Genomic DNA, 26,354 nt, shown 5'->3' on the forward strand with positions numbered 1-26,354 from the left:
CATGTATACTATAGCACAAACACGTGCAGTATAAAAGCTTATCTTTGAAATTGACAGTTGACAATATAAATCTTTAACAACAAGGAAAAATTGTGGCAAGCAACAAGGGGGCACCTCAAATCACACATTATTCTATGCCTGAAAGGTGAAAATAAAGCTTATGAGAAACAAAAGCAGACCAATGCATTCATTGCAGCTTCTTGCCCCTCAAACGCACTACTTGGTTGCAAATGCACACACCCCAGAGAAAGGGTTCTCAAACTGGGTTCCGTAAACAGAAAAAATCCGACTCCATCTCATTTTCCCCCATTCACTTTCACAATTTATCAATTTAGGGAAGAAATTGCATTGCATTTTCGATTTCATGAAGTCATTGCGCACCCCATCTTTACTTCTGATAGTCTGCGAGCAGCGAGACGCATGCAGCAACGACATGCGAGACTCATCACTGTGTGACTTTCTGGCCTGCGGTGGCCATGCTGAGCATTCTTTAATTCGTGCTCGCGAGTGCTGTTTGTAACACTTGAGCACGAAATCAACTTGAAAGTTCTGCAAGCTGACAGCTGCTTCCAAATTGAGCGGCATCTGCCTGGTCAACTTCTGTTGCCAAGGGATGATGACCTAGGGAATTTAAATGCCACGTTGTAACGTACACTTGGGGAAGCTTCACACATTATTTGATTGAGGCATGACAGTGTCGGCATGGCATCGTTTTCAATTGTAGAATGCTGGTTCTATAATAAAAATGCGTGACAGGCGTATTGATACACACGAGAGGTACCACTGTATCCCTGGCGACAAAGGCGCTTAGGCTGTATAGGTATATCGAAGATCATTCTGCAGTGCAAGTGACTTGCGACAATTGTTTGCAAAAAATAAAATAAGCTTTTGTGCATGTCCCACTTTGTTTCACGGGACATGGCTCATGAAAGTGAACTTTTGTACGACTAGCTTGATTTTGATCAAAATTAGAGGATGTGTTCAGGACAATATTATGAGGCAAGGTGCCAAACTTTATTGTTCTAAAGGAATTTCTGAGAGTTACTAATTTTCAAATGTTGAAGTGACTACAGTTAGTCCTAAGAACTATTGTTCTAGAATGACAAACTATTTTGGAATTATGCAAAATATGTTACAGTCCACTCTTGATACAACGGAACCTGATAATCCGACAAAGAACGTCCGTTTTATCCTAAGTCTGTAATATTCGAAATGCCTCACTTCCGAAACTTTCCTCGCTACGTCTAACAACTTTATTGCAAAGAGTGAATGATGAAAGTCCAAAGTAAAAAATAAACAAAAGAAGTTGCAGTTTTGCCCGAAAGGCGAAGCTGCAATAGAAAATGAAGCAAGATAGGCACGGCAGCAGCAGCGAGCGAATTGACCTTCGTGCTGTCTCTCGCTTCAATGCGAACTAAACATAGAAAGCACAGCGCACACCAAGCTACCGGTATTTTACGCACTTTGTCCACATCGCAGATCACTTCCAATATACAATGCCCGCATGAGCAAGAACTTTGTTCACATTGCAGACTGCTTTCAAAGCACAGTGGCATGTTTCTGCCCCACCTCCCTCGCTCACGCGCGTGATATTGAGTCGCGATCATCGGCTGATCCTCGCAAGCCAGTTGTCAGCCGTGTCGACACGGCTGACAGCCCGATTATAAGCCCGATTTTGAAAACAAATGCCGCTAATTTCGTCAGGAGTAGCCGACAGTCTGTTGTCGCGTAGTCAGTTAAAAGCGAACTTCGTTGGATTAATAAAATAGGTAGAACAAATTAAGGCTGAAATATGGTCCGTTATATTCAAAAGTCTGTTGCACGTGGGTTCGTTGTAATGAGTGTGGACTGTATTAGAAAGGCCCAATGCTACTGTGCAGCTGTTTTGTTCAATTTCCGCAGTTTTAACCGAAAAATGAAAATTGCATAATTGGCTTCACCATGGGGCCAGAATTCTAAATTCTTACGTTAAAAAAAATTGTGGAACCTGAAGATTTCAGTCCACAGTTGCATTTTGCATAAAATTCTACCCCAGTAAGCACCCTACCGATAAGTCTTCCTTTTCTTATACAAGAACGACAGTTTTTGCAATCACGAACATTTAAGAAAAAACACAAACTGAGAAAAATGGTTCCATAAGTTGTGAAGTGTGTCATCTTATTTAAACGACATCTCTCGTAACTACAAGTCTCTTGAATTGAAGCCACTGTGGTGCTAAGAAACATGGACATAGAAGAGCACAGGCCACCATGGGCACTTTAAAGAAATGTCTGCATGAAACGTGACAACCTATGCGACCCTACTGTCGAACCTGACTATATCTAACCAGTTTACATCGAATCATTCTTTATATAGAAGAATTTCTGAACACGGTATAGTTACAATAAGTATATATAGCGAAAGTTAGGCTTACATTGACCAAAAATAGCAGCGACTCCCGATATATCGAACGTCAAGTGGCGGAAAAGTGCCCCCAGAAGTTGGCTTTCCCTTGCAGTGTGGGGAAACCCAGCGACGCGGCTCCATCAAACCGCTCTCCCCACCGTGACTGCGCTGTGTCAAGCGAGCCGTCGACACCCCCCTGCAGGAAATGATCCTGGCCCGCCCGCAGCGCTTGCTCAGACAGCCAATCAGAGGCTCTTGTGCCCTCGTCGTGCAAGATGACGCAAGTACAAGTTCTCTCGCTGCTTTTCGGGTTCATTGTGTTTGCGCCTCGTGGACCTTCTCCCGCACTGTTGCTGTGACGAAGCGGCAGAATTCGCCTTTCATCGTGAAGCTCGAAATCATAAATCAGGTCGAACGCAGTGAGAAGTGCAAGATTCCAAAGAGCACTCTCAGCACAATCTTGAAGAATAAGTGGGAGATTAGGGCTAAAGCGGACAAACTCCCGAACCGGTGCTTGTGGCGCCAGAGGCGTACACACAGCCGTGTACAAGTGGCTCATCCGAAATGCTGGTGTTACCGAAGTTTGGACCGAGCTGTCAGAATTTCCGGAAGCTGTCGACAAATCGACGGTCGATGAGTGTGAGTGCAGACGATGGTGTCGCGACCACAGGAGAGTCCGAAAGCGAAGACTACATTGCCGACATCATACCGAGCACACGTGAAAGTCGGCACAATGAGGAAAGCAACGACGGTCCTTTGCCCACATCCTCCAAAGTGATTGGTGCACTGACACTAGTCCGGTGCTTCTGCGCGAATGTGGAAGGTTGTGGCCTCAGCTGCTCCGACTCCTTAGACAATGTGGAGAAGTGTGTGCGTTGCAGGCAGCGAAACTGCTCAAGCAGGAGAAAATACAGGACTGAAACTAAGTTGTTTCATCAAGAAAATGATTTCATAAATAGTTTGTGCTTTTACGACATCCAATTCATTAGCAGGCTTATTGAATTATGCTCTTTAACGAACTGATAGGCGTTCTTTTGTGAGTTCGATATAGGCGGGTTCGACTGTACAAGGTCCGTCATATCATTCTTGTTTAAAAGAAGTCTGGCCCTTATGCTGTCCAACAAGGGACGATTTATGGTGTTTTCTGCTGCTGCTTACAGCAATAAGGCACGCAAAGCAGTGAAAAATAACTTTGTTCCCGTAAAGATGAACGCTTCAAAGGTAAAGAGTAAGGCTGCTGCTTTGTGTAAAAAATTGCAATTGACAAAACTAGCCAAGGCTTAACTGATCGTAAGTTAGCACCCATGGTGTCCTGTCCTCTTTGACCGTGTTTCTTTGTGTTACAATGGCTTCAATACATATCAGCCCAAGAAGATGTTCTACTGAACTCTCCTGCAGCATACGCTGTGCCTTCCACTTCAATTCAGCTTTGTTCTGTGGGAATAGCTGCAAACTTTCCTTTTTTTTCCAAGCCACTCTTGTGCTGTCAAGTGCCCTGGCTCTTGCCTGTGACAAGCACTGCTTGGAAGAAATTACAGAGCAATCACATAATCTGCGCACAGGAAAGCCAAAAAAGTTTCCAAATGCTGAGCTTCGGTTGAGCAAAATGAGCACAAAGAGAAATGGTGTGAAATGGGCCCTGGGTGAAGTGGCGTGAAAAAGGTGCGGTACCTATCTAAAAAAGAGGAATGAAAGAAAGAAAGACAGACAGGACTATCGCTGCTTCCTTTCACACTGTGTGTGATTGGTATCACTGCAAGCATCAGTCAGCATACGGTATTCCTCCTTGTCTCCTACAGCTGCGTACGAGTGAACCGTGGCGAGACCTCAAGCACGACGAAGCTGCAGGAAATGGGGAAATTTTTATTTTCGCTGAGTCATCAGCTTGTGAAAAAAACGCTACTTTGAGTATTGCTACTGTGTTGATGAGGATTAAATTTTTTTGGCACATTCTCGGATAGTAAAGAAACATGATGAAACTACTGTAACCTGGAAATGTGTTTTTTTTTTTTTGCTGAAAATGGCAATTATTTGCCCTTTGTCACCACTTAAAGGTACACTAAAGGTTATTATGAAGTCAAGTTAAAGTGATAAAGCAATGCTCTAGAACGTCTAAGGCGCCAATATAATCACGAACAGAGCTTTAGTAAACGAGAAATTGAGGTAAATGCATGACACGATTTGAGACTCCCCAGCGACATTCCGGTACTAGCCCGACGACGAAGGCACTCCTCATCATAATCTATGTCACTAGTACTCAACTACTCATATTAAAAAGATAATTTAATTAGATTATAAGATGGAAGAAAATGCTACTTGTCTACTTCTATTTGATTGTAAGAAAAAATAAAATTTTGGCGTTACCCTTGAGTAGTATGGGTGATCGAAAGGTTTCATTTTCGCTCGACTTTGCACCGCACGCGCTTTGGAGTTTCAGTTGTTTCGTTATCGCGTCGTGCTGTGGTGGTCCTGATGGCTCGCGAAACTTGCATTTTGAACAAGCAGCAAGAATGCCACGCCCATGTGATGTCGTGGGATGCGCGAACGGTCTGTGGAACTTCGCCAAGGGCAGTTGCAGCGGCGAATCCAACGTTACTTATCACTGTGTGCCAATGAGTGAACCTCTCTGTTCGAAGTGGTTAAGTGCCGTACCTCTGCCAGAGTGCGCTGGCAAAGAGCCAAAAAATCACGTAGTGTGCTCGCTGCACTTTTGTCCAGAGGATTATGAGTTCAACGCCGACTTACTGAAGTCGTGTGGAGTGCCTTTTAAAGCAGGCCGTCGTCGTAGTAGTACGCAACGATGCCGGCAGCGCGAGCCCCTCAGCAGCAGGTCATGTTCATCAGTGCTTAAATCGCTAAAGTCGAGCCCAGCATCGTGAGCCAATGTGCCGTTGTCAGGGTCACCCATTGCAACAAGCGTTAAAGCTGGTGTCATAAAATAAAGAACCAGCTTATCATCGCGCGCTTTCCCTTCCGCTAGCCACCATAGTTCCGCTTTCGCGCTGCTGTAGGCTCTGTCTTGGCTCTGTTTCTGGCCGCGTGTTTGCGTTTCGCGCAGAAAAGCCGTAGCGCAGAAAAGCCGTAGCGCCGTCTGCGAATGCCGTTTTACCCACCGACGGCGCAACGTCACTATGAGACCATGACATCACCACTCCTCGATAGAAGGGCGGGCGATTTGAACTGTGCTAGAGGTACGCGGACGCATCAGAATGCATTTTCTCTTAAAATAAGTCTATTCTTTGCACGAAACAAGCATTTCGAGGTTTCGGGGATGGTATTTCAACAGTCCACGTAGACTTAATATTAACCTTTAGTGTCCCTTTAAGGTGTATAGTGCCTAAAGCACAAGCTCTATGCAGAATGACGTGGAAAACAAAAGAATGTCTTGTCTATATGTTATGCAAGTCCCTCATCAAGCATGATGGTCTTCGAGATTAAAGATAACATGTTGAACCATATATAAAGATGCGGCGGCAGTGCTTAGGTGGACTCAGAAAGGAAGGCCCACCCTGAGATAAGGCCCCTTGCTCCAGCCTCACGAAATCAAACAGCATGCTGTGATAGATGCACCTATCACTGACTGCAGTGATTTCGAGATTGTAGTGTTTATAAATGTGGCAAGGCGGCTTTGCAGCAGCCCTATGGATGTTCCTCCTGCCATGAACACCCAAGTTTACATCATCTGTCATGGTCCTGGAGATCGTCAGTAGAGACGCTCAGATCATGCCATGCAATTTTTTTCCCTCAAGGTCTCAGAGTGAGAGACGCTGCATATGCTGGAGTGCTGGAAATGGTGATAAGGGGCCTTGGATTGAGCAAGTCACCAAGGGATGACCATATATATATTCCAACAACACTCTGCACTAGCACACGCAACTTCAATTACACAAGAGTAGCGGTTTGATAATTCTCACAACCACATCACTCCGAACATGTGCGCCGCTCCCCCCCCCCCCCCAATTCCCTAAACATGAACTCCATTATGTATGGAGTGTTGTTGAAAGTGAGTCCAACAAGCAGCGCCTCACAGTGCCAAAGATTCCTTGAAGGCAGCCATTGTCAATGCAATTGGCTACATTAATTGAAAACTCCCTGTTAAAGGGCCCCTCACCAGGTCAGGCCATTTTGAGCTGACAAGTGCAGTGCATACAATGTGTGCTAACAATCGTGTCTGCTAAGTATTACATCCCTGTGTGCTGTGGAAAAGCTTAAATTTCAAACCAAACACCTTTTGCCCTGCTCCTCACAAGCGCCGCACTCCCAGCCGGAGAGTCTATGTATATCACACAAGTGCACCTACATACATGGCAGTGCTGTGACGTCACTCATAGTGGCACATGACTGAGAATTATTCAAGGCTACAGCAGTTATTTGTTTAATCTGTTGCCTCAACAGACCAATTAAAGTTTAGAGAAATAGTAAAACCTACAAACTGAATGTCTCTGTGTGTTTGTTTTACTTCGTACCATAACAAAAGAGATGTACTTCCGTTTCGTCTGCTTATTCCCATGCCGTGCAGTTGCTCACGTGGACAGCAAAACTCATTTTCAACTCTGTTCCAGCGTGCCATCATGTACTGTGACGCGCTTGAGTCATTGATCCGCTTGCGTCAGTGTTCGTGTGGCATTGACTTATACCACTAGTCAGGTGCTCTTGTGCACAGTGTGCAAAATCATGCGCTACGCGAAACGAGATAAATGCAACAGCTCGCGCTAGAGACTGTCAGCAGAAGTGCACCGCACAGGAAAAAAGAAAAAAAAAAGCGAGGGAGGGGGGGAGAAGGCGGGGCCTGTGACGCATGCATCATGGAACCTCCAGCTCCGGTATGGGAGAACGTAGGGCAGGACTTTCGCTTGCGTAGGCTATCTAGACAGGGGCAAGTAGAGAGAGCATTATGTTGGCTGTGACGCTTGCCCTCTGAAATCATGGGTTCGTGGCACTGAAATATTTATATCTTGGCTGTTAATGAAGCAATACGAAAAATTCTTGCGGCAGAATGCTCCCTAGAGGGCACATAACTTCCAGCATATAACCAAAATTTGTTTTGCGACTTGGTGAGGATCCCTTTAAGGTCTGTAGACCCTTAATGAGCCAAATTGAAGCCGTGATTGAAGCTAATGGCGGATTCATTGAATCAGATTTAGTAAAAGGGAGCTAGCAACCTTTGTATCAAATCTGATTCAAATACACTGGTTTTTCTAACCGATCAGTGACATTCTTTCTTCACTCAGGTGTTTGTTTTCAAATACAGTAAAACCTCCTTAATTCGGATTTCACTGGACCGGAAAAAATGTCAGAATTAATCGAATGTTGAATTATTGAGGGTATCCAGAAAACAATAAGCAAGTGTTTACTACATCAACACGCTTTTCTTTTGTGAATAAATGAGCAAATCCTGTTCCTATTTTGCACAAAAGCAGTGCATAAGCTGCAATTCTCATCATGTTGTGACTCAATAGCTCTTGCAGTGGCAATTGAGGCCTCACGACTTCCTTCGCAGCACGGCCGCAGCACGCACCTTGATTTGTGACACGCTTGCACTACCGCATGCTCATCCTGATTATTTTCTCAGCAGTGAGCTGATCGCCTACTGATTGTCCTGCCAACAGATTAAACTTTGCCGGATTTACAATAAATTTGTTTCCATCCATCCATTATCCGTTCATCATGATGTGGCCTGTGCTCTTCATCCTCAACAGCTCTGCACCGAGTCAAAACGAAACTACCGTTTCCCGCAACCTCTGCGGGAAAAACCGCGGCCGCTACTGACGCGATTATCAACGGCGACCTTGCGGTGCTGAAGGTACACGGTTGGCGGTGAATGCACCAAGTCAGAACGAAACTACCATTTGCTGCAACAACTGCGGATGATCCGCAGGTCGCTATTGACGTGATCATGGATGGCGACTACGCAGTTTCTGTAGGTACGCAGCCGACGCGCTTAGCGAGTCAAAACGAAACTACTGTTTTCTGCAACCGCTCTGGAAGAAACTGCGGCCGCTGTCAATGCGATCATGGATAGTGATTATGCAATTATGAAAGCAAGTGGCCAATGCGGTGTTATGCACGGCAGTAAACGCAAGAACAAAGGCGTTAAATGGCAGAAATGGGCTCGAAGTGTTCCTAACGCACTAACGTACGACTTTCGCTGACTATAGTGATGCGGACTTCGCCGCTTCGTTTCGTTTGGACGCTAGCACCGTTCTTGCTCTCTTGCGCCACAAGTTTGCTCCGCTCCTCGCTCCGAAAGCTGTCCAAATTAATCGATATGCAGCCAAATATGTCCGAATAAACGAGAGTTTGATTGCATTGAATAATACATGCGCCTGCTGGGACCAGAGGATGAGTCTGCATTACGAAAAAATTTTCCGAATTAACCAGGGTCGAATTACCGAGGTTTTACTGCACCCGCTGCACCCCGCAGTACACTTTGAAACCACCTAGCGAAAACGAACAGCACTGAGACTCTTGTCAGCAGAGACTGTGCAGTTAGCAAGTGAGGCTCACCCGAGCATCGTTGATGCGACGCATGCTGCGGTTGTAGGCACTCTGGGCACGCATGTGGGCATCGCGCTGAACTTGCGTCAGAGGTTCGTCCTCACACTCCAGTACGAGGGGCAACGTACTCGCCGAGTTGTCCACAATGCAGCGCACCACTGTCTTCGCGGGGTGCCTGACTGGTGCCGCCGCTGCAGCCGGCTTCGGCACCTGCGACCGAGAACAACACACATATCTTTGTGAGCCAGATACAAGCTTGCCGTTTTTACCACCTGTATGAGGCACTGGGAGCGATAGCTAGAGCACTATACATGCAGTGAGATTCAGGCTATGAGTGAATATTTGCACTCGTCAGCAGATAATCTGCAACACTGTCTGGGATGACCTACGCTTTGAACATTGCTGCCAGGTCTGAAATAAATAAACTGTGCAAATTTTATAGAATGGACGATTTCACTAATTTTGACACATGCCAATTTAAAGCAAGGGGTGTTATTTTTTCCAAGCAAAATTACACTTCAAAATGTTGTCAAAATGCTATAGAAAGCACAGTAATATAGAGCTGCCACAGTACTTAACCAGAAGCAATAATGATATCTACTGCAGCCTAACCTTATGAAACAAAAGCTGCAAGGACAAGGCATCAAATGCCTTAGAAGGTACCCCAATCAGAAATCTCCAGCACCCTCTGTAGGAGAAGCAAGAAGGTGCTTGACCCCTTAACTGCCAATGACAAGATAACTTGCATTATGAGCGTCCTCTGGTGCTGATCACGAGCCAACTCGTGAATTTTTTTTTTATTTTTACACGTGTATGTGTTCAGTTTCTTGAAATTTTGAAGAAAATAATACACAATGACTTTTGCCAATGTGATTTGCACTTTTAAAGTTTTATTTTGGAATTTGTTATGGCAATTAAAGGGCTAAGTGGCGTTTTCATAAGATATCACAGTGAGTATGCATTTGTAGAAAAATTTCAAATGCACCATGCAGATCAGCCTGCATGCTTAACCTTAATGTTTAGTGGCCTTTATGTTGAACTATATGTTTGCACACTCTACAAAATTGCTGAAGGTCAATTTAAAGCCTAGTTATAACACTTAGATAGACTTAAACTTAAGTTCACCAGAGCATTCAATATGAAATGTGAGACCAAGAAATAACTTTCAAATCATTCAGACAAGTATTAAACGTAACACAGCCACCAAAATAAATCTGCAATGCTGCAGCATGGTGCACAGCTTACCATGTTTGTGGGCGACACAGGCAGCTTGGCAAAGGAGCCTGCTTCAGCGCGGACCTCAGCATCCAGGTCGAAGTCCTCATCCGAGTCTGCATCTTCTCCAACAGAGGCTGCAGCCAGGTTGTACTTTCGCACTGTGTCCGAGATCTTCAAGGCAGCTACACGGGCAGCTTTACGGGAGGGGCGACTGTTGGGCTGCAAAAGTTCTCAGACTGTGACACAGGCTGCCGCAATCAGACCTTAAATGCCTTTATTCTTTTACTTTAGTAGAACGTTAGTAGAACTTCAATTAAAGTGCACAAGCATCACATTTGCGTGAGCACAAGTTGAAGTGAAGACGGATCAAGCCCATCACCTCTAACTTTGATGACACCAAAGAGAGAGAGAGAGAGAGAGAGAGAGAGACTAGCTAGTGCAAGCAGTAACTGTTGTCTTTAACCAAACATCCCTAGCAGCCCATTCATTCAGTCATTCAGACAGTCATTTGTTTGAGATTATGTATATTATTCCTACCTATCATAAATTTACCCATTAAGAAAGTTGTCAGGCAAGGAGACACAATCTCTCCAATGCTATTCACAGCATGCTTGGAAGAAGTATACAAGGTATTAGACAGGGAAGGCTTAGGAGTGAGGATCAACGGTGAATATCTCAGCAATCTTAGGTTTGCAGATGACATTGTCCTGTTCAGCAACACTGGGGACAAATTACAACAAATGGTTGAGGACCTTAACCAAGAAAGTAAGGTTAAAGATAAATATGCAGAAGACAAAAATAATGTTCAATAGCCTGGCAAGGGAACAAGAATTCAGGGTTACCAGTCAGCCTCTACAGTCTGTACAGGGGTGTGTTTATCTAGTTCAATTGCTCACAGGGGACCCCGATCATGAGAACGAAAATTAAAGAAGAATAAAAATGGGCTGGAGTGTAGCAGGCATTACCAAATCCTGACTGGGAGCTTACCACTGTAATTAAATATAAAAGTTTACAATCCTTGCATTCTACTGGTACTAACATATGGTGAAGAAACTTGGCTAACAAAGAAGCTCGAGAACGAGTCAACTATTACGCAAAGAGCTACTGAACGAAAATTGTTGAGACAGGAAGACAGCGTTGTGAATAAGAAAGTAAATGGGGATAGCTGATATTCTACTTGACATTAAGATAAAGAAATGGAGCTGGGCAGGCCATGTAATGCATATGGTGGATAACCGGTCGACCATTGCAGTTACATAATGGGTGTCAAGAGGAGGGAGTGCAGTTGAGGATGTAAGAAAACTAGCTGGGGTGATGAAATTAGAAGAACTGCACACGCGAGTTGGAATCAGCTAGCGGAAGACAGGGGTAATAGGAGATCGCAGGGAAATCCTATAGATGCCTTTGTCCAGCGGTGGACATAAAGATAGTCTGACGACGATGATATTATTCTGGTGAAACATGTCTGCTCCAGCAAAAATTACAGGTGTTACGAGTATTGGGCAACACGATCAGATCAATTATGGGTGCAAGCTTAGCTATATATATATATATATATATATGGCTATTCTGGAGGCATGTTAACAAAAAAAAAATGTTTGATAACCTGTACCCATTTATACTTTAGTGTCCTGCACCACATTTTTTACAAGCATTAAGCTCATAAAGTGAAAGTTGATAAGTAAATATATAGCACATAAAATTTATGCATGAAGGTTCATTGCACAAAGAAAAACACATTAGGTACCACAAGCCAGACAGCTAAGTCAAACACATAGAGGAGGAAGAAGTCTAGCAATGTGTCTTGATTTCAGCACTGCATATAGTCTTGCCTCTCTGAAATGCCCAATTTCAGTTAGAAAACAGGCCCATTGCTCCTCGGTTTCATAAATTGTGATCATTCCGCACAAATGTGCTCGAAATGTGTTTTCACATTGTTTTTCGAAGTCGGGCAACTTCAAGAGCAAGCACTTTGTTGCTCAAGTGCTCCAGCGTTGCTCAGTGCAGCAGAATCTGCAGTGCAATGCATAGGTAATCATTTATTTTCTTAGAAGATGAGAAAGAAAGCGAAATGGAAAAAGAAAGAATCGATTTCCTCACTAGCTAATGCTAGCAAACAAAAAGAAACTTGGTCTGTGATATTTTGTGCATAGAATCAAAGCACCTTTGCCAGCTGTTAACTTTCAGGACTTATTTAGAACCTCTGTCGGAAAACACACCTTGAAAAGTGTCAGATAAGAAGGAATGTGCAAATGTAGGTTGATCACAAATTACAAAACACATTGAACAGTTTATCAGTGGCTAACAATTTTTACATGAACATACAAAGTAAAACAATGCAGTCTTCACAGGGTAGTAGTATGAAAGTACAGGGCGTATTGTTGCACTTCTCCCATTCATCAACACAGTGAAATTTTACAAGGAAGAAAGAATACCTTTTACAGCCAGGCAAACTGCAAGAGTTTAATGCCAATGTCAACACGCACCCTTGACATTGTGTGCGTTTTATCACTAATCACTACTTTCGTGACATGTGGCCTTAATACATAGATTGATATTGTAACCGAGCTCTGTACAGTGTGTATTCAGCTGTAAGGTATCTTTGCTGCAACAAATGGAAAGACATGTGGGCATTAGCATAGCTGTTAAGTGCTTGAATATGATGCAGCTCATACTAAAGAACCCAGTCATCAACACTGTGGCAACAAGGCAAGCTTCAATGGAGACAATAGACAACAGTACACAATTACAATAGTTGGAAAAAAGCAGACTGCAAAAAACCCTGCAGAAGTCTGCAGATGAGGGAAAACATTGGTGACAAGTTATCAAGCTTGGTGCTGCAGCCTACCTCATCAAGGATGACGTTGGAGGCCTCCAAGTGGTCTAACTCTCTGCTGGTGCTTTTCTTCCTCCGCTTGGCTGGACTTGTTTGGCTGGGGCTTGAGGACACCTTCAGCGTGAGGCGCATGGAAGGCACTGCACCTTTGCGCACCACGCCCCTCTCAATGAAGTCAAATGGCCTGAAGTGGCGAGAGCAGACATGCAATTCGTCGTCATCCCCAACGTCGTCTTCTGCTAGGCCAATGGCTGTGAACCACCTGGCACGCAGCTCGTCCTCCCCTTTCTCAGGAAACAGGTGGTACGAGCTGGCAGTGCTACCATCACATCCGGGCACGGAACAGGTCGGCATTATCAGGAGGAACACTTCACTGTGGCGCTAGGCCACTCCACAGCACAAACATGTGACATTCCTGCAAAGTAGCAATGCATATCAGTATGAGAAAAATGCAGCATTACCTGTGGTAGCAATGGCTGCAGGCAACTAAACAGATTGCGCACGCTTTTTCAACTGCTTAATTTCAAGGTCCATTTTTTATATAAAAGGAGAGCGCCGTAGTTCACGAACAAAGGACTGCATGAATTTTTCTTTTATCGGCAGGTGATGCGATATGATCAGCAGCAGGCAACATATCAAGGGCACAAAATTTATGATGTGCATGAGTGACAAACTGTATATTCGAGCAAAAGTTGAAGCCTGGTTATCAAAGCAGGAGACAAGATTACGGCACGAAGCAGTCACAGCGGGGCCGACTTCTTTTGCTGGGGAGCAGGCGACAGCGTAAAAATAACAAAAGGAAAATGCTTGCCTTTACAAATAACAGCCAAGCATAGCAGGGCATGTTTGCTCCCCCTTAGCTTTGAGAATCCAGGACAACGAAACGGAGCACAAGCCAATTGTGTTTAACGTAGCAACCATTTTTTTTTAACTACTAAAATAAACAACTCTAATGCATGCACGCTACAAGTGGGTGTTCAGCGCACTCAATGCTTGTAGACGGTAGTCATTCGAACTGCGCCACCTCACTTGCTTTCGGTAGATGCTACTGCGCGTGATAAGAGACTTCAAACAACAAAGCCCCCTCAGATTTCGTCATATTCCTCACGTACAATGTGGGGCATTCACTTTCCGTGTTGTAACACATGTTCGGCGATATTTCAGCTTGGATCTCCGCAGCGATAAACTGACTGCGGAGCAGTAATACATGCCAGTAACCTCAATTAAAGGTTTGCTTGTTTTCTTGATTTCAGTTGGTACAGTCAGTCACGAGGGTCGGTCACGGGGTGTACAGTAGCTCAAAGAGATCCTCCGTAAAAAAAATGGCGTCGTTACACCTCTGCGTTTCCGCAAATGCTGAAAAGGGGAAATGCCGTCTAAACAATAGTCAGAGGCGTGCCATACCTCGCCAAATATCACAAAGCTAGCTTCGGTCAAGACAGTCAGATTAAGGGAAATGTGGTCAACCACTGAACAACCCGAACACTTCTCTCGAAGCCATCGGTCACAGATACCGAAGAAAGCGTCCACTCGCGATCACATAGTTGCCAACTGTGGTCTTTTAGGGTTGCCATAGTACCCGAGCGCATTCACCTTAACACTGCGATAGTCACTTATCAGATAGCGTGGTACCGAAAAATTCCACTTGAAGGCGTTTCCCGCGTTGTTTTCTTCGTAGCCTAACTTTTCCTTACTGAGTGTGTTTGCGCGTCTCATGTATGTCGTCTTGTCGTCTTTGCTACAACTCAACTCGCTTTCTATATATATATATATATATATATATATATATTGCCCTTTGCACCTTCGTACGTGCGCAGAACCTGTTAGTCGACTTTTTTCATGTTTGTGAGGGACGAGAGATTTACGCCAGACCACGCTTTGAAATGTTGTAAGGAAAGAACGCGTGAAAACACGAGCTCACAAACGCAGCGCGAAATATATTTTATGGAAATGCTTACTATGGATCATAGTGTCATTCTTCAGCCGCCTTTTTCCTGCGAAAAGAGTACGAATTAAGGTGATAAGCACTGATCGATAAGAAGCTGAAACGTGCGTAATTCGTCGCTACATGCAGAGAGGCGCAGAATTAAAATAGCTTGAGGAAGGTGATTATAGGCCCAAGTTCCGTATTAAAATTCGATTGCATGGATCAATGTTCTCCGCCCAATTCTCCAGTGACGGGCATGATTCGTTAAGGAATCTGGATTGAGCGAATGAATCACCGCTCTGCGTTCAGCTTCACTTTGCACAGAGGTTTTGTAAGTACCTCCTGCACATGCCTCAGCCAATACCACTTAGGCAGCCTATCTGCGAGCGAAGCATGATGTAGCAGCTCCAACTAAGCATAATTTGTGCTATCTATGTATGGTGTGCCCCTGTGAGCTCACAATGAAACGTTTCAGAAAGTAATGCCCCCAGCTTCTCAAGTGTTTACTCAGAACGCATGAAATTTTTGTTGAGATAACTACATGCCTCCTGTACGCGTACATGTGTTATTTGCTAGCTCGCACAACTTCCGTTGATGCTTCAAACGCGCCAATGTGCACGTGAAGTCGTGTTCGCACAACGTGAGTTACCCTGTAATCGCCAGCATTGTTCCGTTCAGTGCATACTGAGTAGATAAAAAATATAAACCAAACTTCGCGATTCCTCTTGGAGGTTAAAGAGACAATAAAGGCAAATATTATTTAGTGCTCGAAATGTCTAAGGCGTCAGTATTCTCGCGAACAGAGCTTTAGTAATCGAGAAATTGACGTAAATGCAGGTCACGATCAGAGACTCCCCCGGGGCATTTAAGTATTCAAGTACTAGCCAGATGACGAAGTCACTCTTCATTATAATTCTGTCATTAGTACTCAACCACTCTTAGTAAAAAGAACATTGTATTATATTATAAGGCGAAAAAAAATGGTACTTGTCGAGTTCTATATGATTTTTTTTTTAGAAAAAAGAACTGACTGACGCTTCACTTGACAACGACGCGGGCAGTCGAAAGGTTTCGTTTTCTCCACTCTGCGCCGCCCGCGCTTTCGGTTTCAGTAGTTTCGTTATCCTGTATTGCTGCGCTGGTTCTGCTGGCTCGTGAAACTTACACAAACTGCGAGTAACGGAGAATGCCAATTCCATGCGATGTCGTGGGATTCCCGAACGGTCCACGCCACTTGACCATGCTGTAGCGGCAAATCCAACGCTCTGTCTTGGCTCGGTTTCTCCATGGCTGGGCGTTTGGGTTTTGCGCAGAAAACCATAGCGCCGCCTGTCGGGCACCGTTTTACTCACTCACGGCCGTAAAGGGCGGTGATGGCGTATGCAACGTCACCACTCCCCGTTCGAGGGCGGACGATTTCAATTGCGCTGAAGGTATGCGGACGTTTTAGACGCATTTTTCTCAAAAACTAAGTTTCTTTTTCTTGGCTGAAACAAGCACTGCGACGTTTATAGAATAGTGTTCTAACAGTCCACGTCGACTTCGTATTTGCCTTTAGTGTCCCTTTAGTCGAACGAGGGGTGGTGAAAACTGAACCAGAGGCCAGCATACGATTAGTTCTCCTTCTCACTCCTAGCTGAGGATTTCGACGAAAACGAAGTCGTCCAGCCTTCACATTTTACTGACGATAGCCAGTTTGCGGTACGCCCTGAGCTATCACCAGGACGGTCCGCTGAGAGCGATCTGCTATGGCGATCTGATGAGCAGGGCTTCCGAAATGAGAGAGAGCGAGAGAGAGAGCGTTTGTAGAGAGGAAGTGCTCGTTTCACGACCGGCGCTCGCGAAGCCGTGGTGGAGGAAGGCCGCGTAGGGACGCCACCAGCGCGAGCCGAATTAACGTCTAGGTGGCGGAACATGCTGGGAGAGGAAGCAGGTTCCGTCGCGGCTGGCGCAAAGGTGTCGCGACAACAGGCTAGGTCTTGATAAAGTCCCCTGACGTCGATCAAGAGACTTTATCCCATTGTTCCTCCATGCTTTATTGCCCTCACACTCTACAACGCCTTCCGCTCTTGATCGATCCCAAAGACGACTCACCTTTCGGACTTCCACGATGCCTTCAATCGCCGGCGACAAGGGCGATTCGCCCAACGTTTATAGATTAGGACTCGCCTGCGGCAAACGTCATGGAAGGGTTCTAACACACGGCTGTCTTTCCACCAGCTCAGCTTCTCTTAACCATAAAACGGAACTTTGCCCACCGCCAAGCCAGGATAGCGAGGACATACCGTCATAGCATACCTCAGCGCCGTAGGTGGACATTTTTCTATCGCAACTCTCGCATGCGCACGCGCGTCAGGGAAATGTGGCGTATCTCTCGTTGTTGCGCCGTTCACAAAGCGGAAACGGGCGTGCTGTCAGCACCCGGATGGTTTGTAAAGTTGGATCACATGCCGAAGCGTCTGCTTCGCGCCATCGCGTGCTTCGTTTGTCGTCGCACTGCCACGGAATTCATGTAGGAGTTTTACGTAAGTGCGTAAGTGCGGTAGCCATAGAAATGCGTAAGGATAGGATACACTTTATTGCTCTAATTTACAGACTCATTCAGCGGTAAGACCGAGTGCTTCCATCTTCTTGTCGATGGTGACTCCCGTCTTGCAGGATTGGCGCCCCTATTCCAGGGCACCACTGAACGTGGCTGCTCGTCGGGCATGGTGTACCAGCCCCCGTTAGAGGCATGGGTTGCCGCTGGAGAGCACACTCTCCCACTGCTCCGCACTCGGATTTTCTATATTGTAGAATGTTTTGTTTTTGCTGCATTCCCACGTGATATGATAAAGGGTGGGTTTTCCGCCACACCATAGGTATATGTCCGTGTATTGGCTTGCGAACATTTTGCTTAGTATGATGTAGATTTGGGAAGGTTCCTATTTGTAACTTCGGCCAGAAAACTGCCTCTTGTTGGTTAAGCATATTATGGGGCGGGGAGTATTTGGCCCTCGTTCCTATATGATAATGTAATATTTCGGAGTACGTCGGGATCACCGTCATGAAGTCCTCGGGGTCTCCATTTAGGTCCGCTCGGTCAGTATGCTCGCGAGCGGTCCTATTGGCCCTCTGATTGCCCTCAATTTCAGTGTGTCCCGGTATCCAGAAAATCGATTGTGTCTAACTCGTCTTTCATGTTGGCCAGCGCGGAGGAAGATTTGGAGCGCCTTTTGGCCAATTCTGCCATTGATGTGGTTACGGCATGCTTCCTTAGAATCCGTTAATATTGTAAGGGATTTGTTTGCGCGTAAGCAGTTCTATGCCTAACGAACGAGAAAGAGAGTGAGCGAGAGCTGGAGAGAGTCAACTTTTATTGATGCCAGCAATCACGGGGGCGGACGCAGCCTCCCTCCGCCTAGCAGACGGCACGTATCCTAATCCGGTGGCCTACCCAACGAGAAATTTGTCCGTCACGTACGACAATGAATGGCTCATACCCCCGTAAGCAAGCAAAAACTGCAATGGCTCACACCCACGTAAGGCACAGGCTACAAGAGCTCAGCAAAGTGAAGCGAACAGTGCATACATTCATTGAAATCTCAAAACAAACATCCAGACCATCAATAAAGCATTCCATACCCTCTTTCAGCAAATGCAGTGGTGGTTTTGCAACAGCTTCGCTTAATTAACGTTAATTCACCTTAATTAACACCAAAGGTCGTGGGTTCGACTCCCACAAAGGTCGAGGGTTCGAGTACCTTAATTAAATTTATCTTGATTAGCTATGGCTAATTAGCCTTACCTTAATTACCACATATTGTCGTGGGTTCGAGTACCGTAATGAATTCTATCTTAATTAAAGCTGCCTTATCATGTTCGCTATCGAAGATGATAAGCGAATGTTCGATAAGGGTGATAACGACCGATGAGGGCTTGTAAGGGCTTATACTGGTCGGATCAAGTTCCACAACACTGATAGTTACACCAGGTTGCGTGGAGATGAGCAAGAGGCACTATGCTTATGCTTACTTAGACAACTACCGGAGGAGCTTCTGCGTGAATTTATTGTTTTGCTTTTTAAGGTATTATACGCTGTACGAGAAAATGCGGTGTTTCTCCGCGCAATAGCAGGCCATATTTCGCCCAGCTTGCCATCGCAGAAGTAGAGAGCACAGTAGGTCCCACAGAAGCTGAACAGTTGCTAAATCCCGGGAGCAAATTTTAAGTACTAGGAGCATATGTGTACGACATAACAAATTCCATGACGATGTGTGAAGCAGACGAATACGTCAAGCGAAACAGGCAGTAAATGCAGCCACTCATGAGTCAGCGGTGGTATTGGAAAGTGGATACCTTAACGCAGCAGCTCGATGCGCTGCCCCTTTGGCCACAGCCACAATCTTTCTCTTTATTGCGTGAAAATAATGCCCGTAACGTAGAGCACACTTTACTTACATTTCATCATCATCATCATCATCATCATCATCATCATCATACCTTTATGTCCACTGCAGGGCGAAAGCCTTTCCCTACGGTCTCCGTTTACCTCTATCTTGTGCTAGCTGATTAAACCTGCCTTATCATGTTAGCTATCGAATATGATAACCAAAATCAAGCAATCTAACACAAGCATCCCGAATCAAAACCCATTCAGGAACGGAATCAACGGTTTCGACCACTCTACACACTTGAGCGGTTTTTTTCTTAAAAGACAGATCTCGTCGAGCGAGGGGACTCAGCGGGTCTGTCGATCATGCATAATGAATAAAGTCGCAGCAACATGAACAAATCATATGGTGTTTTAGTGATGACCTTTTTGAACGGTAGGAACTGGATACCTTAAGATGTGATCGGGAAGTTCTGTTTTGGTGATTCGCTGCAATATATCCAAAAATAAAATGCGTCATGACAAAGAATGGCAGTCGTAAGCACGAGCTGAAGTATTCTGACACGAAATGCACTCACGCATTCGCACGGAGAGAGCGTTGAGTTCAGTGATGGGCGTGGCAGGCTTCTCCGCACCGCGGCGCGCGCAACCGAGGGCGCAACTGAGGGCGGTTGTTTGCTTTAAATCACGGGTGCAATCAGGACTCGATGGGAACCAAAGGTCAGTGGGACGCCTCGCATTGGGCGCTCACGGGAAGACTACGAATGAAGCTGTGCAGGGTGGTATGGGCTGGACTAGTTTTGAAGTGAGGGAAGCTCGCAGTAAAATTAATTATGAAGAACGACTGAGTAATATGGAAGAAAGTAAATGGGCTGGGAGAGTGTTGAGGTATCTGCACAGGAAGAAAAAAAAACATTGATTCACAGTGGAGGAAAAGAACTATAGGAAGCTTACCAACAAGTATGCGGCCTGCAGGGTGGGCAACACAGCAACAAAGAACGTCAAGCGTAGAGCCAGAGAGGCTGAGATAATCTCATGGGTGGCTGAGGACAGCTATAGGGGCTTGCTGGTATGGCATATCTTTTTTGTTGTAGCGAAAGCTGAACAAGGTCAACAGAAAGGCACATCTGACACACACAGCGCTGTGTGTGTCTGATGTGCCTTTCTGTTGTCCTTGTTCAGCTTGCGCTACGACAAAATAAGTCATGGGTGGCGGCAATGGAAAAGAAACCGGCGATGAGTAACTACTTAAGAGGAAAAAACGAAATCAGAAAAGAAACAATTTATGATAACTCAAAGGCAAGCTCATTACATTTCGAAGCGAGATCAGAATGCCTTAGAACACGCACCTATAAAGCGAGATATAAGAGCGAAGAAGCATGTGCTTGCTGCGGTAAAGGTAGGGAGACGATGGAATCTGCCCAGCGGTCGATTTAGGCACCACTGGCCTCCTTGAAGCCCTTGGGTTCAGTGAGAGCAGGGCAAAAGTAAACATGTCCACAATAGAGATTAGTAAGAGGCGATTGGAAAATTGGTGGAAGAGAAGTAGGGAAACGACAAACAACGGAAATGTACAAAAACAAAATTAACAATTGAGGTTCAGAAACTTTGGTTATGGGAATTCATCGTGGGCATTTCTCCTTTTATTTTTTTTTTATTTTTAAAACATAGGCAGGGCATTAGGCAATATAATAACAAGAGCTTGGCGGCGCAACCCAACGCCCCATTCCAAAGGGGACGATCATAGCATCCATCCATCCTTACGGAAAAGAGGCTCACCTGCCCTGAAGCGACCACAAAGGGAAAGGAGGAACAATGGCATTAATGCCCCGTGTCAAATCCGAGTCACGTGGAAAATGATGGCAAAGGGAGGCAGGAAGTGGTCTCGACAGTAGGAGAGAGTGAAAAGGTGATAAGCGCGCCGGCAACTCAAATCTGAAGAGATGCTCAGAGGCGATTGTGGAGGGGGCGAAAGGCGATAAAAGAGTGGCGGTAGGGACGAAACTTTCAGGGTAGACATTGGGCTTTGTCAGGGAGCGAGCTAGAGAAAAGCTCGCGGATAATGCACAGGGTCACAACCTTGTAGTAGTAGTGGGTGGGCTAAATGATTTGCTAAACAGAAAAGGGGCAGGGCTAGCCCAGCGTTTGGCGAAGGGGCTAGACTACTTACGCGAAATGTCTCATCGGGCGCAGATTGCGGTGTGCATGGTGCCGGAGGTACCGTTATGTGACAGCAACGCACAAAGAGCGGTTGCGGCCGCTAATGAGGCTATATCGAGAGTGAGCCGAGAGAAAGGGTTCGAGGTTGTGAAAGTAAACAGGGAAGTGAAAAGTTATGGTGGTTTTCAGTGAGACAGGATCCACTCCAATTAAAGGCTTAGAGGGGGAGTGGGCTGCATAAACGTCTACATTAACATGTTGCAGCCTACGACACGAGGGCACCTGAACAATGGAACATTCTGCATTCGAGAACTAATTATGGTCAGCAAATGCTTCGACATACGCTTCCGACTTTACTAAACAACCTCGCCTTACGAAAAATAGATGACCCGCCGCGGTTGCTTAGTAGCTATGGTGTTGGGCTGCTAAGCATGAGCTCGCGCGATCGAATCCCGGCCACGGTGGCCGCATTTCGATGGGGGTGAAATGCAAAAACACCCGTGTACTTAGATTTAGGTGCACGTTAAAGAACCACGTTTGATTTGATCAAGAAAAAGAAATGGGCATGGGCCGGACATGTAATGAGGAGGGAAGATAACCGATGGTCATTAAGGGTTACGGACTGGATTCCAAGGGAAGGGAAGCGTAGTAGGGGGCGGCAGAAAGTTAGGTGGGCGGATGACATTAAGACGTTTGCAGGGACAACATGGCCACAATTAGTGCATGACCGGGGTAGTTGGAGAAGTATGGGAGAGGCCTTTGCCCTGCAGTGGGCGTAACTAGGCTGATGATGATGATGAAAGAACCCCGTTAAAGAACCAGGTGGGTCCAAATTTCCGGAGTTCCCCTCCACTACGGCGTGCCTCACAATCAGATCTTGGTTGTCGTACGTAAAACTCCGCAATTAAAAAAAAGAATGACGTTCTGTCCTTATGGAGCTTGCAAAACTACTTTCAGTCAGACTAATTATTGTTTATTGTGTTTGTGCATATGCTATGCGGTATATGACCTATTTCTTTCATTTTTCTGAGTATGCACTGTACTGAACATTGTGCTATGTTCAGTTTTTTTCTTTTCTTTTCCCCTAAAAATTGTTTTAAACTAATCTATCGTGGTCATTTTTAAATTTAATATTTTCCTTGTGCACACAGACTACCTGTTTTTGTAATTATTAAAATGTGTTACTTCCCGATTGTATGTATACATTTTTGTAAGTTGACGCCTACCCACCTGTGTAATCACATGCGAGCGCCCGCTGCCTCCTGTGGCCTTTCATGAGTTTTTGGGCTGGTCAAGTTGCCTGCGCGCAACTTTTTACCCAGAACCCCACCATAGAATTCGTTTTATGGGAAATAAAGCCATTTATTATTAATTAGACTTGCTGTAAAAAATGCACTGTCGTTCCACTTACTTTACAAACGAAATGCCATTTTATACACCGAAGCACGAAAGTAACTGGACCTCCGATGTATTTCTTCGCAAAGTTTGGAAATTTTAATCTTGAAACTGGTGCTATCCTGAGAATTCGTTCCGATTGGATCTACCTAGTGAACTCCCAGGCTAGAATTGATAAATTGTAATGTGTGCTGCACATTAATTAGTTAAAACGTAATTAGCAAAATTTTCTTAATTTTCCAATTACGCATTTCAATTTCTCGCCCAGATAATGTCCGCCTGTTTGGGCATTTCAGCGTAAAGATTATAATTGCGCTATCTGCCGCAGAGGATTTTTGAAGATTACTGAAAGTTTTCAGAGAAACAACCTGTCTGCCTCAATCCTTTAGGTGTGACTCATATATACAACTGTTCTTGCGATTGTAGCACACGAACAGTATTTCTAAAGCTGAACAATATGCTGCTTTATGTTAAATCACGTTACAGAACTGTGTAGTCACCTGCAGCTTTTCTCTTTTAACATCTGTGTTCTCACACATCCTAATCTGGCTTCGGACAGTAATGCACTTTCCTTTGAATCATCGTAAAACATCGAATTAGCGTATCCGTTTCCGTCGTCATCTGGCGGGTGGTTTTGAGGCTTTGGGTCTGGAATGCTCTGAATGTGTTCGGCAAGCAGCGACTACCAGATCCCGTGCTAGGGTGATCCACAGGAGAGGACTAGGCAGGGCGTCCTAGAGCGGCTGCATAGCTACCGGGCAGAACCAGAGCTCGTGCTCACTGTTGCAGTATGCAGTACAGTCGGGGAGAGGTGGTCAGTCTGCGGTAGGGCGTGAGACCGGGCTCGTTGGTGTTCCGTGTTGTTAAACCACGTCTACGTCTCCCTGTCTTTCTTTGGGCCCTTTGTGTGGTTTCGTGCTGCGTGACAAAGTCAATCTGCCTTGCCTAATAAGCGGTTTACAGTTCAGACCAAGTGCAAGGTAATACAAAGACAAAGCCAGTGATGATGATGATGATCCCAGCCAATGATTCCTACCCACAAAGTGGGACTGGCTGGACTGGACATGTGCTCTCAGCTTCGTATTTGTCTCACTTTTCGCTCGGCTTTACTTATGTCAAAGTTAACTATCTTGCCCAACATGTATACATATAGGGGGGCATGGCGGGGACGAAGTTCAGGCTTGGCAGACGGAGAGTTAGAAGCTAGGACGAGTCTACGAAGGAGAATAGATTTTCAGACCTGCTTTAGGAAGGGCGTTTTTGTCCCGGAACAAAATGTACCCTGGGATTGCATTGTACAAAATTTAATAAAGGTCCTGCAGGACGCACGTCAGCGCGCAGTGAGCGTCTCCCGCGCAGGGACCGACAGGGAGTGTACATGGCGGCCGCTGCGCGAGCCTGCCGGACGGCCCAGTGCCGGTCTTGTAGGAGCGGGCTTCGTAGGGTCTCCTCCCACTTCTCGGAGGTAGAGTCGGGCGGAGCGTTTCCGCACTCCCCGAGCACGTGTGCAGGTGTCGCCGTGACCCCGCACGAGGGGCACGCATCGTCGGGCTAGACGTCCGGGTAGAATATGTTTAACGTGGCGGGGTTGGGATAGGTATGCATCCTGGGCTACAAGCTTCACTATAAAGCTCAAGTAAAAGTCCGTTCATCTGCCGTCAGTCTCGTTTACAACGATGACGGAAAAGTTGGCCGCGTGTTGAGACACGCAGCTGTCGTATAAAATAGTTATGTCTCAGTTACATAAACTTTTCGAGGATGACATGCTGTCGTCACAACATGGTCGATCTTGTCGCGCCAGCGATTCCCGAAGTCTTACGTCTCTTCAATTTATCCTCGACTTCCCGGAACTACCTGAAGCGATATTTTCGACGGAAGCTGTGTCGAGCAGTCCAAGAGTAGTTTTATTGATTTTTTTATGGACGCTGAGTCAGAGAATAGTTCGATGACTTTCCGACGCGCTCTGTCTTTCTCGGTCGGGTTGAAAGCAGATCAGAGTGTTACGCAACACGCGCACTCAACTCTATTAAGATTCCAGCACTCTTCTTTAGTTATTTTTCCCCTTCTCTCTCTCTCTCTCTCTCTCTCCTTATCCCCTTTTCAACCTTTGGTCTTCGGCTGCTTGCCTATTACTTCATTTGTTTGCATGAAATAAATTTCACTTTCGTTCGCGTTCATCTATTGCGATGTCGACATGGCGCAGTCGACTTGATGAATAGCGTTGAAACGAAGACATGATGAAGCCGACCAAAATGGTTCGCTGTTTTAAGATGTGCAGCAAGTTTGCCTCGCCCAAGTTAAGCGCACTTCGCAGGTGTATGCCCAGTGCGCTGTGTAGATTCGTTTAGTCGAATTTCGACTTACGGCTTTATGGCACTGGAACGATCTGGAACGACCAGACAAGAGCCACACGCTTTTTCGATTTGCGAGTGTCGTAAGAGTCCGGGATCTGTCAGAGAAGCTTGCTCACGTGATACATGATTGATACCGTGGTGCGGGATCCTCTAATAAGCTACCTATAGTAGACTATGCACAAATCCGGCGAATCAAAGGTACAGCCTGTTTGTCGTGACGACGGAAAACTTTGTCGTAGCTACGAGACGTCGGGTTTCATCATCATCATCATCATCATCATCATCATCATCATCATCATCATCATCATCATCATCATCATAATCACCACCACCACCACCACCACCATCATCATCATCATCATCATCATCCTAGTTATGCCCACTGCAGGGCAAAGGCCTCTCCCATACTTCTCCAACTACCCCGGTCATGTACTAATTGTGGCCATGTTGTCCCTGCAAACTTCTTAATCTCATCCGCCCACCTAACTTTCTGCCGCCCTCTGCTACGCTTCCCTTCCCTTGGAATCCATTCCGTAACTCTAAATGACCATCGGTTATCTTCCCTCCTCATTACGTGTCCTGCCCATGCCCATTTCTTTTTCTTGATTTCAACTAAGATATCATTAACACGCGTTTGTTCCCTCACCCAATCTGCTGTTTTCTTATCCCTTAACGTTACACCTATCATTCTTCTTTCCATAGCTCGTTGCGTCGTCCTCAATTTAAGTAGGACTCTTCTCGTAATCCTCCAGGTTTCTGCCCCGTACGTGAGTACTGGTAAGACACAGCTGTTATAAACTTTTCTCTTGAGGGATAATGGCAACCTGCTGTTCATGATCTGAGAATGCCTGCCAAACGCACCCCAGCCCATTCTTATTCTTCTGATTATTTCAGTCTCATGATCCGGATCCGCAGTCACTACCTGTCCTAAGTAGATGTATTCCCTTACCACTTCCAGTGCCTCACTACCTATTGTAAACTGCTGTTCCCTTCCGAGACTGTTAAACATTACTTTAGTTTTTTGCAGACGTCGGGTTTACGACAGAATTTCGGGACATTCTATGGCGCCTTTATAAAAGGGAAACAAATTCCAGTGATCTAAAATGCTTGCCAATATACTACTGCGAGCACGCAGATATAATTTTTATTGATATGATATAAGGAGATGTTGACGCACAATTTAAGGCGTCGGCTACTCCTTAGCTCTTG

The 26,354-nt window shown here is 45.5% G+C and overlaps 1 protein-coding gene across 5 annotated transcripts in view; it reads right to left on the reverse strand.

The window, feature by feature from the left end:
- row (relative of woc) overlaps positions 1 to 16,052 on the reverse strand; it is an 83,214-nt gene extending 67,162 nt beyond the window's left edge. For 2 of the 5 annotated variants that reach the window (XM_050179939.3, XM_050179934.3), the window contains exons 1-4: positions 14,342 to 14,491; positions 12,950 to 13,352; positions 10,129 to 10,320; positions 8,893 to 9,093 (exon numbers count right to left, since the gene is read on the reverse strand). In XM_050179939.3, coding sequence (XP_050035896.1) covers positions 8,893 to 9,093; positions 10,129 to 10,320; positions 12,950 to 13,291 — 735 coding nt within the window. In that variant the 5' untranslated portion in view covers positions 13,292 to 13,352; positions 14,342 to 14,491. The other 3 variants (XM_050179936.3, XM_050179937.2, XM_050179935.3) reach the window with 3 other exon arrangements.
- Between the last annotated feature and the right edge of the window lie 10,302 nt (positions 16,053 to 26,354).

The sequence above is a fragment of the Dermacentor andersoni genome, chromosome 5, assembly GCF_023375885.2.
Source record: "Dermacentor andersoni chromosome 5, qqDerAnde1_hic_scaffold, whole genome shotgun sequence".
Taxonomy (NCBI): Eukaryota; Metazoa; Arthropoda; class Arachnida; order Ixodida; family Ixodidae; genus Dermacentor; species Dermacentor andersoni.